The sequence below is a fragment of the Plecotus auritus genome, assembly GCF_963455305.1.
Source record: "Plecotus auritus genome assembly, chromosome: 8".
NCBI lineage: Eukaryota > Metazoa > Chordata > Mammalia > Chiroptera > Vespertilionidae > Plecotus > Plecotus auritus.
In genome coordinates this window covers 79,191,841-79,205,272 of record NC_137782.1, presented here as the reverse complement: position 1 = coordinate 79,205,272, position 13,432 = coordinate 79,191,841, and the positions used below count along the sequence as shown (strand labels likewise).

General features: G+C 41.6%; 1 protein-coding gene across 4 annotated transcripts in view; it reads left to right on the top strand.

Moving 5' to 3' along the window:
* KIF16B (kinesin family member 16B) overlaps window positions 1-13,432 on the top strand; it is a gene marked incomplete at its 3' end in the record, with an annotated part of 439,094 nt that overhangs the window by 194,748 nt on the left and 230,914 nt on the right. For 2 of the 4 annotated variants that reach the window (XM_080683869.1, XM_080683867.1), the window contains exons 18-21: window positions 4,232-4,264; window positions 4,629-4,682; window positions 6,374-7,732; window positions 11,452-11,604. In XM_080683869.1, coding sequence (XP_080539995.1) covers window positions 4,232-4,264; window positions 4,629-4,682; window positions 6,374-7,732; window positions 11,452-11,604 — 1,599 coding nt within the window. The remainder of the gene's footprint in view (window positions 1-4,231; window positions 4,265-4,628; window positions 4,683-6,373; window positions 7,733-11,451; window positions 11,605-13,432) is intronic. The other 2 variants (XM_080683868.1, XM_080683870.1) reach the window with 1 other exon arrangement.

The window sequence follows — 13,432 nt, the reverse complement described above, 5'->3', positions numbered from 1 at the left end:
TTTCTTTGATTTCTTACCTTTTCCTTTAGCCTTGTCTTGTCCCCACTTACTTACCTGTTTAATTAAGTCCTCATCCTCAGCACTTTAGCCATCCTTTTCCTAAATGTTCAGATGGTCCTTTGTTTCTCCCACTTGGCAGTCCGATCTGGAACCATCGATATGTTTTTTGTCCTGAAACTGGTCCATTCACTTGTTATAAATAATCTCCATGTTATTTAAGCCTCTAAGCCAACCAGTCTTCCTCCTCACTCTTAGCAGAGGACCTTGCTTCTGATCTCACAGAGAATACAGAAGTCCTAAGAGAACACCATCAAATCTCATGTCTGCTATAGATTCATCTTTACTCCTTCCTTACTGTTCCAATGGCTGAACTGCCCTTTTGCCTTTGTCAGGCTAGCTTCCTCTACTTATACTATGGATCCTATAGGATTCAGGGCTAATATTTATTAACTGCTGATTTCTCAGTTTGTACTCTTATTGGATCCTCTACCCGGTAGGGACTAGGGTTATTTTGAGTCTATTTTCAGATGAGTAAACTGAGCCTAAGAGAGGCTGAGAACTTGTTCCATAGTCACATTGGAGCCAGGATTTGATCTGGGCTAGAATAATCCTTGCTCTTAACCATTGGTTCATCCTTTCTTCTCATGCCCAATCAGGGTCCTCTGAGATATCTCCAACCTGTCCCCAATTTTTTACCCCCTCTTTCTTTTGGCTTGTTTATATAAGCATTTAAATATGCATAAGTCTCTTCTAGATATTAAAATGAGCTCCCTTTCTCCTAAAACTACCACCTCCCCTTTATAACTAAAATTACCAGGAAAGCTCTCTACCCTATCTACATTCTCAGTCTCCACTTTACTCCTCAGCCCACTGCATTCTGGCCTCAACTCACAGAGGTTACTTCAAGGTCACTGATGACCTCCATGTTGTTAAGTTCAATGAATTCTTCTTGGGCTCCATCTTAATTGACATTCCTGAAGCATTTCATATTACCAATCTCTTTCTTGAAGCACCCCCTTCCCTCTACTTTCCTATGTCTACCTTTTCTTGGTCTTCTCTTTCTGTCTTTAATTGCTCACTCCCACCTCATTTGAAGGCCTATCCTTTTCTGCCAGTCACTGCAGGGTCTGTGGACTTCCAGGCTTTGCACTTGGCTCCTTTATTCTCATTCTATACATTTGTCCTGGGTAGCCTCACCCACTATTGTGGTTTCACTTGTCTAGATCCTGGTGAATCCCAAGTCTATCTCCATCCTCGATAAAGACCTGACTGCCAGACCTTTGAATCGCCTGCCTGTTGGATATCTCAATTTGGATGATCTTCTGGAATCATTAGATACAACATGTGTAAATTTGATATTACCTTCATGAAGATAGGATAGAGAAGAGATTAAAATTATGGGCTCTAGAATCAAGATTGATGCTGCCATTTACTAGCAATATGGACATTTCTCATAGGTAAAATGGGGTAAGATGGCACCTATATCACACAAGGCCATTGTGAGGGTTAAATGCAAATTACCTAGAAGCAGGTGTAGACCAAATCTTCAGTGGATGTTAGCATCAGTGGATATTAACTACTGCTCTCACTTTCACCACCATGAGTGCTAACACTAGTACAGCTACCACTGCTTGTTTTTCCCCATCTCCCAGCTGGCTTTACCCCCAGTTATCCTCCCTATCTCAGTGGATCCTAACAATGAGAGGCGATTGTTATGGACCTAATATGTGCAGATGCTCTACAGGTATTTTTCATGTATTATTTCATTTGATCCTGGCTGCAGTCCTTGGAGGTAAGGTTTGTTATTTTCTTTAACTTCTGTGAAAATTATGTATCCAGAGTTAATTTTAACTCATTTAATGGTCTCAAAACCACTAGAATTTGTAACATGGCCAGAGACCTGAGACTCATCTTTGACTCTTTCTTTCTCATCACAAACCCCCAAAATGCAACCAGTTATCATTCAACCTACTTAATATCAACGGATGTCCTCATTTCTTTATCCTAGGTCCTGCCTCTATCATTTCTTATTTATATGACTACAAAAGCCTCCTACTTTGTTTCTTCGTTTCTCATATTGTTCCCCTCCTACCTGTTCTCTACAGAACACAAGGTCTATCTGTTTTTCAGCAACCCTATTCTAAGACACTTTTCTACCATCATCATAGGGTCAAGTTCAAAGTCCTAAATATAACTTGAAGGCACGGCACGATCTTGCTTCTGTTCTTTTGAGCTTTATGTCTTGCCACTTCTCCCATAGCAAGCCAAGAAGATTTGGTTATATTGCGCTTCTCTTGAGTTTCTTCTGTTTCATGCCCAAAGAAAAATGGTGTAGCTTAGATATAGGTTTCCTGGGGTAGCTTGCCTAGGTTCTACAAACTTACCAATTCTGAGATAACACTGTGTCCCTCCTCAGTCCTTGCTTGTGACACATGTGTTCATTTGACAGTTACAGACTGGGAGCCCTGTAGGTGCAGTGACCACATTTCCCTTACAGACTGCTGAATCCCCTGTGCCTAGCACAGTGCCTGACATTATGCTCATTAAAAATAGCAGATGCTCAGGGTGTCATTTTCAAGAATTGAAGATATTAAAACTCACATTTTATGACCTTCTGAGACCATGCAGCTCATTAGCAACGATGGTAGTAGTTGGCTTTAGTACCAAACGTGGATCCAAGTGCTCCCTCTTGCTATTTACCTGCTCTGAACCTCACTTTCCTGTTCTATAAAATGAGGATAAGAAACCTGCCAATCTGCTGGGGTTGGGAGGACAAAGAGGGTATTGCATACTGAGTGCCCAGCCCATCGCCTGCACATTGTAAACAGTGCTCAGGGGATAGGTTTTCATTCGAACTTGGGGTACCCAACTTTCAGAGCAGTGTCTATGGACAGTCACACTGAGCTATTGTTCACAGAAAATAAAAATAGAGAATAAAGACAATTCCATTGGGGAAATTCTCTGATTTTAAACGTTTTATCCAGGGATTCTTTTTGATTTCATAAGTATCTCTAGAAAGACTAAACTGTACCAAAGTCTAAAAATATCTACTAGGAAACATTCCCAAGGTTCGTTTATTGTTATAGGAAAGAGAGTGATCATATATGAACTTGAATGAAGTTAATACCCACTTAGTGTAATGATTTAAGTGCTGCGCTTGGAAACTGGCAAAAATCATATATGTATGATTGATTTCTCATGGATGACAATGCCTGTAATCTACAGATTATCTTTATTTGATAAGAGGATAAATATAATCCTAAATGACAAGTTTTAGTGAAGGATTTAATACTTTTATTGTACATCACAAATGTAAGCATTACTTATAAAATGAATTAAATGAGGGTATTTTGGAAGCAGGCTGTCTTCTGTTCAAATCCTGGCTCCACCACACCTTATCTTTATGACCTTGGAGAAGTCCATTCACATATCCAAACTTTGGTTCCCAATCTGTGAACTGGAGATCCTATTTGCTATTTTAAGGATTTACAAGGGAGACAGAGTAAGCTAACTTGTGAAACATTCAGGACAAGGTCCATCAGACATCTTATTCTCAATATTAGAACACATTAAATCGATAACAGAGCTATTTGAAATATTTGTTAGCTCATTGTAAAGATAACTGGTCAATTTGCACTTGCACATTATCCAAGGGAAAAAAATCCATGGTGAATTTTTCCATAATTCAACTTTTCAGAGTATCTGCCAACTACCAAAACAGGAAAATATGTTCATGCTGTTTAATAGAAATAGTGAAATCTTGAGTAATTAAATCTAGTACTTGAGAAAAAGTCAACTTTTGTTATCAATATTCTAGTGAATTTTTTCAAAATTCCCAATGGCTTAAGCCTCCTTTATTTTGCTACCACTGTGAGGAACCTGTTCTTGACCTATCTAGCCTCATGTAACTCCTAGTTAAGGAGGATCTTGACAAACTTCCTGCAGTATAACTATCTGTATAGTAGAAAATATGAATTTGACTACTGTTTCCAATTATTACACTCAGTTATGATTAATGCTCTAATTATCATAGAAAGTGTACAAACTACTACAGAGCTACCTCTTTGGAGTGTTTGCTTCAAAAATTATTGGCAAATGTGATATTTATAAAAATGATGTTTGAATTTGTTCATGGTTAATGGCTTTTGTACCTTACTGCTTTTCTCCTGATATTTTCCTCAATTCTTTTCTTAATTGATCTCTGTGCTCTCTCTCTCTACCTCCCTGGCAGTCTTTTCCCTTTAAAAGGACCCATCTGTTTAAGGTAGAGATTCTCCATTTTTATATACTCATCGGTGACTAAGCTGCATGGGATAGACATGCTTATCATTTAGAAGTGTTCTTTAATTCTGCTTTTTCAGTAGTATGATGTTTTGTTTGTTTTCCTTTAAGTAAGATATGTTTTTTTTTTAGTCTGAACTCAAGGTCCAAATAAAGTATGTTTAATTTCTATATGTTTAATTTCTAATCATAGTCATAGAATTAAGTTTACTTTTTAAACTTGCTAATCCATAGTAATGAAAAATCATACTCAAATAACTGATGTTCTTTGTAATAGCTAAATATACAAAAAGTGAGAGAGAAAAGTTCTTTTAGAAAAGTGACTAATTTTCATTTGATTTCATTAGACTTGAATTTGAGCGGCAACAGCGTGAAGAACTTGAAAAATTAGAAAGCAAAAGGTAAGCAACATGGGTTACTGTGTTTTAACACTAGTACAGTAGTTGTGGATTCTTGTTTTAATGTCCTAGCCCCGTGGTCGGCAAACTGCGGCTCGCGAGCCACATGCGGCTCTTTGGCCCCTTGAGTGTGGCTCTTCCACAAAATACCACAGCCTGGGCGAGTCTATTTTGAAGAAGTGGTGTTAGAAGAAGTTTAAATTTAAAAAATTTGGCTCTCAAAAGAAATTTCAATTGTTGTACTATTGATATTTGGCTCGGTTGACTAATGAGTTTGCTGACCACTATCCTACACTGATTTCTTCTATGTCTATTCAATACCTCCCTCTGTCTCTGTGTCTGTTATTTACATGTCTAATGACCATAGGCCATTTTCTTTAGCTGATTAGTTTTACGTCATATTTCAATTTTTTAAATAATTCATTTTCAAATACTTGTGAGAAAGGGGAAATAGAGCCAGTAGGCAAATTTAGTACACTCATTTAATTATGCCAAATACATACTTGTTTAAATTTAACTCGAAAACATATCTTCCTTAAAAATATCAGCTGAGTTTTTAAAAAGCTGAAAGAATGACAGTTCCCCTTCCTTATGCCTCCCTCCTTTAAACATCTTTCCTGATGCTGGTTGGCTATCTGTATTTCCCTCTAAGCTGCTTCTTAACACTCCTTGTTCACTTTTCTTCTGGTCTGTATGAATGTGTGGTTAATTTATTGATTTGGAGAGTTCTTATATGTTCTGAATATAATTATTTGATAAAAATCTCCTTTTTTTCTCATGTTCTATTTAACAGCTCAAGAAATGGACTAAGAACTTGAGTAGAAACTAAGGCCATAGAAATATTTACAAAGTGACTATTTTCTAGAATCTGGAGTTTAGATGTTACAAATGAATTCGTTTCCAGCATCATATAAGACAGAACATTAATGGGTCTGAGATGGAGGCCATCATCCGTTCTCTTATAGACCCATGTTCCTGCTTTGTAGGCCATCCCACCCCTGAGACATTGAGTTAGCACCCAGTGGGGGTCGTTTGTTCTCCTAGGCACAAAACATGACATGTAACCCCTGGAGTAGTGCACTTAAGTATTCTAATGAAGACTCTTATATTCAGTGTTGTGTATTAATAAGCTAGTATTTAGGGCCATTTGGTTATTAATAATTTCTCTAAGATAGTGATTAAATGCTAAATAGCATGTAGTTATTTGAGCAGGAACAATGAACTGTCGATTATCTTGACTTTGATATTTGACCCAAATGAATTGAAGAGAGCATAAGCGTTTTTGTTTAATGCCATCTTGTTAACGAAATTTGTTGCATTTTAACCATTGGGCTGAATAAAATTATTCACATTTAAATTTAAATTGGGCATGCTTCTTTCTCTTTGAGCTCAGGGGGCTTTTAAAATTATATCATGCAAAACACATTATGCTTATAGACTCTACAAAGACATGATATCAGAGGCTACTTCAAGAGATTAGACAAATGGTATGTTGGACAGTTAGAGAGTAAAAAAAAAAAAATCAAACAGCCTGCTATTGGAAATGAAAAGCAATGCAGTTCTCCCTCATTTTTATTGTAGCGAAGGGTTTGGCTTTATATCGTATATTCATTTTCAGAGCATTTCAGTTCGGGGAGAGAGCAACATTTGAATACAGTGTTCAAATGATGACCAGTCAACATTGTGCATTTCAGGAAACTCATAGAGGAAATGGAGGAGAAGCAGAAATCTGACAAGGCGGCGCTGGAGCGCATGCAGCAGGAGGTAGAAAGCCAGCGCAAGGAGACAGAGATCGTCCAGCGCCAGATCCGCAAGCAGGAGGAGAGCCTCAAGCGCCGCAGCTTCCACATCGAGAGCCGGCTCAAGGACCTGCTTGCCGAAAAGGAGAGGTTTGAAGAGGAAAGGCTGCGGGAGCAGCAGGAAATGGAGCTGCAGAAGAAAAAGCAGGAAGAAGAGCGCTTCCTCCGGGTCAAAGAGGAACTCCAGCGGCTGCAGGAACTCAACCACAGCGAGAAGGCCGAGAAGATGCAGATATTTGAAGAACTGGACAGGCTCAAAAAGGAAAAGGATGAGCAGTGTGCCAAGCTGGAACTGGAAAAAAAGAGGCTGGAGGAGCAAGAAAAGGAGCAGGTTATGCTCGTGGCCCATCTGGAGGAGCAGCTACGGGAGAAGCAGGAGATGATCCGGCTCCTGCGGCGCGGAGAGGTGCAGCGGGTGGAGGAGGAGCGCAGAGACCTGGAGGGCATCCGGGCGTCCCTGCTGCGGGTGAAGGAAGCCCGCGCTGAGGGCGATGAGGACGGCGAGGAGCTGGAAAGGGCTCAGCTGCATTTCTTAGAGTTCAAGAGAAGGCAGCTGGTCAAGCTAGCCAACTTGGAGAAGGACCTGGTGCAGCAGAAGGACCTTCTGAAAAAAGAAGTTGAAGAAGAACAGGAAATCCTAGAACGGTTAAAATCTGAAAATGAGGAGGACTCTAGGTTGTTGGGAAAAAATGATGATGACGTCACATATGTCCCCCAGGTGGCTCAAGATTTAGAGAAAATAAAGCCAGCAGAGTGTAGGCTGCAACATAAAGAGCGCCAGCTCCAGTACCTCCTGCAGAATCATCTGCCGACTCTGTTAGAGGAAAAGCAGAGAGCGTTTGAAATCCTCGATACTGGCCCTCTGGGCTTAGACAACACTCTTTATCAAGTAGAAAAAGAAATGGAAGAAAAAGAAGAGCAGCTTGCCCAGTACCAAGCCAACGCAAGCCAGCTGCAGAAGCTCCAAGCCACCTTTGAATTCACGGCCAACATTGCCCGGCAGGAAGAAAAAGTGAGGAAAAAGGAAAAGGAGATTCTGGAATCGCGGGAGAAGCAGCAGAGGGAGGCACTGGAGCGCGCTGTGGCCAGGCTGGAGAGGAGGCACTGGGCCCTGCAGCGGCGCTCCACCCTGGGCCTGGAGATCGAAGAGCAGAGGCAGAAGCTGGCCACCCTGAACAGCAGCAGCAGCGAGCAGTCAGGGCTGCAGGCCAGCCTGGAAGCTGAGCAGGAGGCCCTGGAGAAGGACCGGGAGAGGTGAGATGTGGAGAGGGAGAGCATGCATAGCACTGGTGCCACGCCATTGCGCATTGTCTCCCCCTCACAGTGTGTCTAGCACTGTCTTTTTATAAAATAATTCTTTCAGCTTTTATATTCTCTAGTACGCAGGCAAATGCTTATTTGCCTGAGAAAAATACCTCTAAACATTCTTTACTTCCTCCTTAGGATCCTTGTTCTAGAATCATTGGCCTAAAGTTGAAAACAACACACAAACACAAAACCCTTGTTCATTACCCCACTGACCTATGGAATGTGTACTTTTTGATATTTGATAAATACAGAAGACTGAAAGCTTCTAGCCTTGATTCCTTTCTCCTTTTCCTTTCTTCCTTCTGGTCTGTCTCTCCTCCCTCCCCACCCCACCCCCATCATTTCTGGCTCGGGATCTGTCATCATTGAGCCACAGTGTCCTCACCCTTTCACCCTTATAGGGAGGGGTGGATGAGATCTGGGGTCTGTGCATTTTCTTAGCTCCAAACCTTTGGTCAGTTGTGATCTTAACTGAAGCCCAGGTTGGAGGGTGTGGAACACTGCCCCCACCTCAGCATTCCTGCCATCCAGAGCCCTCCTGTAGGGGCTGCAACAGAAGCCCAGTCAGCTGCCCTGTAGGAGCCCAGTTTGGCATTGGCAGAGGCCTGGGATCTATGCTAATGGCAGGCAAGGCCTGCTCTGAGGTGTTGCTAGAGCCTCCATCCATCATTTTGCCTGGAAAGGTCAGGACAACCTCCTTTCAAATGACCGGCTTCTACTGTGAATTCTATTTACAATTACTCTCTGGTAATTCCTGCAGGCAAAACGACAACAAATAGCAATCAAAAACCATAATGCTATTACTTCAGAGAAATAGGTTGAATGTTTAAAAATAGGACTGCAGGTGTATTATATAAACAAAATTGCCAGACAAAGCTGCAGCCCCAGGAAATTTAAAGTAGTGGAGAGCACGCTCTCAATTTGTATCCTGCAGTGTGCAGTAGGGATGCAGCCTAAGCTTTTAGCTTGATGTCCCTGGCTTTTGTCAACTGGCTTCATTCCCTAGCCATTTAGTATTAATACTCCATTATAGCGGAAGTGATTTCCCAATGTCACATTGCTCCAGCAGCCACACAGAGGAGGCTTTCAGCTTCCTGTGTTTGGATGGAGTAGACTTTGCTAAGTCCTAATTCAGGCCAACAAATCTGAGCTCTTTGCTCTGGCTGTGATGCTCCTGAGCTTTTTTTAGTGTTTATCTTTCTGGGTTTCTCATGGCTAAGCCAGGGCCTGCCATGCACCCTGACTTGACCACTCGTGAAATCCACAAGTGTGAAATATTAAATTCCTGTGGAACCAGATTGGACAACAGTGTACTGAACTTGGCTTTGCCTGTTGGTGGTTTGTGAGCAAAATTTAATCCATTTTCTGTCTTTTTTTTTTTCCTACCCAGTGGTTATATTACCACTCGAGACAAGTGTCAGGTGGAAAGTGTCAGAGCTGCAGCTTGAATCTAGGTCTACTTACCTCCAGTCTCTTAGCCTCTTGTCCTCTTGTCTGCTGACACAGAGCCGCTGCCAGGCAGGCGGCTCTTCCATGTGCCCCAACCCCTCCTATAAATCCTGCTCAGCCTTCAGGGCCCCCTTTAACCCCTGCTCTGTCTTTTCCACAGTCCGGGCCTTGAAGGCTTGGAACAACTCCACTGGGTGTCATCTTACTTATAAACATTGGCAATTACCTACTTATATCCGGCTCATTTTCCTTACGATCTCTGAGACTCCCAAAATTGTTCCCTGGTTGCTGGCCCACCCACCTGGCCCCTAACATCACTCTTTTATGCTCATTCCCTTGCCCTTTGAAAATGTTGTGTGCTCTGCAAGGTGAGGCTCAGTAAGTACTTGCTAATCAGTAGACAGATGAAAGGCTGAGTTAAGCAGGTCATTGCCTCCCATGGAACCCATGAGTGCTAACCCTGGTGACCCCACAATCTAATTTCAGCAGCTCACAACGTGGCTTTCATGTTTAGGACAGAGAGGTCAAATTGCTGCTGATGACATTGGAGAGCTGGCAGTGTTATGGTGTGTTAGCATCTGAAGCTAGAATCCATCATATTTGGAGCTGAATGGATTTGGAGAGACTAGTTTACTCTCTCACTTGATACCTAAAGACATTGAGACCCAGATTTCATTAATTTGCCCCAGTTAACACCCCACATGGGCCACACCCCCTAGCTGGGTCTAGTGTTTTCTGGGACTAAATTCACTGGCAGACTTGGTCCTCTAGCCCAAGCATGTCAAACTCATGGCCAGTGGGCCACATTCCTCATTTATGGCCAGCTGTGAGTTTGACATGCTTGCAGTGATGGCCCTGGATTCAAGTGTGCCTGGGTCAGTGGCAGAACAGCCTCACAGACACTTGACCTCATATTAGACTTGCAGTGGTTCTCAACCTTTCTAATGCCACGACCCTTTAATACAGTTCCTCATGTTGTGGTGACCCCCAACCATAAAATTATTTTTGTTGCTACTTCATAACTAATTTTGCTACTGTTATGAATCATAATGTAAATATCTGTGTTTTCCTATGGTCTTAGGCTCCACAGCAGCGGTTCTCAACCTGTGGGTTCCGACCCACAGGTTGAGAACCACTAGCAGGGTCGCCATCGGAAAACACAGATATTTACATTACGATTCATAACAGTAGCAAAATTACAGTTATGGCCCTAACCGGTTTGGCTCAGTGGATAGAGTGTCGTCCTGCAGACTGAAAGGTCCCAGGTTCGATTCCGGTCAAGGGCATGTACCTTGGTTGCGGGCACATCCCCGGTAGGAGGTGTGCAGGAGGCAGCTGATTGATGTTTCTAACTCTCTATCCCTCTCCCTTCCTCTCTGCAAAAAATCAATAAAATATATTTAAAAAAATTACAGTTATGAAGTAACAACGAAAATAATTTTATGGTTGGAGGGTCACCATAACATGAGGAACTGTATTAAAGGGTCGCGGCATTAGAAAGGTTGAGAGCCACTGTATTAGAGGCATCATTATCATGGGCAATAAATGTTTGATTCCACAGTTTACAGTTTATATCAGTTTCCTGAGATAATCCACCTGCTTTTCTAGATTTCTCATCTTTTTGCCTTTTCCACACCCTCTGCCTAGGCAAAGAGGATTCCTGGTTTCCATAGCTTAGCTTCTGTGTTCATGTTGCTTTCTGTACCTGGACAGCTCTCCGCCACTATCCCCAAAGGTTCAAATTCCCACTGGTCTCTGAAGATTCAACTTAAACCTACCTTGACCATGAAGGTTCTCCAAGATTGGTGGTTTTAAAAAACTCCTGAAAGTATAGATCTCTTTTCTCAAACAGAAATATTAAGTGGGATCTCGTTATATAGTAAACAACTGTTTTATTGAAGGCAGGGTAGGGGGCTCAGAATCCTGCACATTTACCTCTGAGGATTTGCTTGGAACACAGTGGGGATCTTTGCTCTGATGATAAAATGCTCCAGTTTTTGGATGCCTGCAGTACTTGTTCTGAATCCCTTTTGTGGCCCATTAACACCATATACTTTATCTTTTAGGTATGTGGCACATTTTCTATTAGATGGTAAAGCTCTTTGCACAGACTTTTTGTCTGGATCCCCCAGGGGTTCTAGAACATTGTCCCAATCAGTGACGATGCTCAGGAAATACTGTTAATGAATGAATTCATGTAAGTTCCATCTCTGTAGGTTGGAACATGAAATCCAGCAGTTGAAGCAGAAGATCTATGAAGTCGATGGTGTTCAGAAAGGGCATTTTGGTACCTTGGAGGGAAAGGCTGCTACTTCCAGCTTGTCATCCAATGCTGAAAAATCTCACCTGGTTCCTCTGATGGACGCCAGGTACTGGACATTTCTGATGTGATTCAATGAGTCATTGTCCCTCTTATTGGCCATTTTATTTCTTTTATTTTTATTTTTTAAATATATTTTATTGATTTTTTACAGAGAGGAAGAGAGAGGGATAGAAAGTTAGAAACATCAATGAGAGAGAGACATCGATCAGCTGCCTCCTACACACCCCCTACTGGAGATGTGCCCGCAACCCAGGTACATGCCCTTGACCGGAATCGAACCTGGGACTCTTCAGTCCGCAGGCCGACGCTCTATCCACTGAGCCAAACCGGTTAGGGCTGGCCATTTTACATATGGAGGGCTCTCTAGAAGGTGACAAGTAATTCATGACCCTAAGATGTGCTTTGCCTCCATCAACCGCTCCCTGGCCAATGGTGGGTTGAGTTATCATTTAAAGGGAACCAATGACCTGGAAACGGGCCAGCTAAATCCAAGTAATTCTGGTGCAAGTAGTTTTTGTGAGAAGACAGAACTAAAAAGGTCCTGGGAAACCAGCTCATCAAGAAGGTAGTGATGCAAGGCCAAGTTGAGAGGAACAAAGAAATAGCATTAATTGAATTGTACCAAGAAGAAGGACCTTATGCTGACAGTTAATTTATAGAAGTCATGATTACAAATAGATGAAGTCTGTTACCAAAGCTATATCAGTATATTCAGAATGATCATAAATAGCATACATATATACCTGATGGTTACTATAACGAACTGACTTTCAACTTGGGTGGCATTGTCAATTGCTCTGTAGCTTAGACCCTCAGATAAATTGACTCAATCATTCTTTAGCTATAAGGAACTTGATTATTTTTCTCAACCCATCTATGTCATGGGGACATTTCAAACTGGACAGTCCTGAGCCCTGGGTATTAGGAGATAAGTATCTTCATATCAAAATGTACTCAGAATATCATGAGCTTCTGTAGCCCTTTAAAGTTAGGACTGCATACTAGTATTCCACTGGGATAATTTAAAAATTAAAAGTCCAGTGAGGCAATGCATTTGTAAGTGGCCTTGGCTCAGGTTCAGTTGCACATGATTTTATTTTCAATACTGAAAGATAAATACTGCACTTTATTATCCTAACTCCATTCTTTTGGCCTACCTTACCTATCACATTAATCTCTTTACCTAGAATTTCAGAAAATCATTTTGCTGTGGTCAGTTCTACAAAAAATATTTATGGAACTACGCATGTGCTTAGAAAGGTGAAATCAGATGTTTTTTTAATGTGGTAAGATAAAAACATGCCATACAGTTCATTTAAATGAATCCACCTAATCAGTGTCTGCAGACCTGGGGAAGGAGAGCCTAGAGCAGAGTAAGACTTCCATCTGAGCAGTCTGAACCACTGGAAGGATTTTAGGTAGAAGTAAAAATCTGTAGTCTCCCTGGTTTCTCTGGATTAATGGTTGTATTTCATTCAATTTCACCTGCATTCTATGAGGTATGAACTACTCAGCTGATAAATGGCTCAAAAGTCAACTGTTTCTGGTTTCCTCTGTCTTGGTTCTGGGACAGGCATTTTGGAAGGTAGAGCTCTTTAAAGTGTAGTGTCTCCTGGCCAGGTGTACATAACCCAGTTGGAGAGAAAGGATAGAACAGGAACAATGCAAGACATTATTTCATCGGAATAGTATATGTTCACTTGTTCACTGTTTTTTGTTTTTTGTTTTTTGGTGTTTTTTTTTACTTTAATCCTCTTAAATGACTTTGTGGTGTGAGTGATAACTATCACTGTCTTCTGTGAGGAAACCAGGGCTCAGTGCATGAAGTGTTGGGTCTCAGAATCAGTGACTCGTGGTTGGAGGCTGGGAGCCTT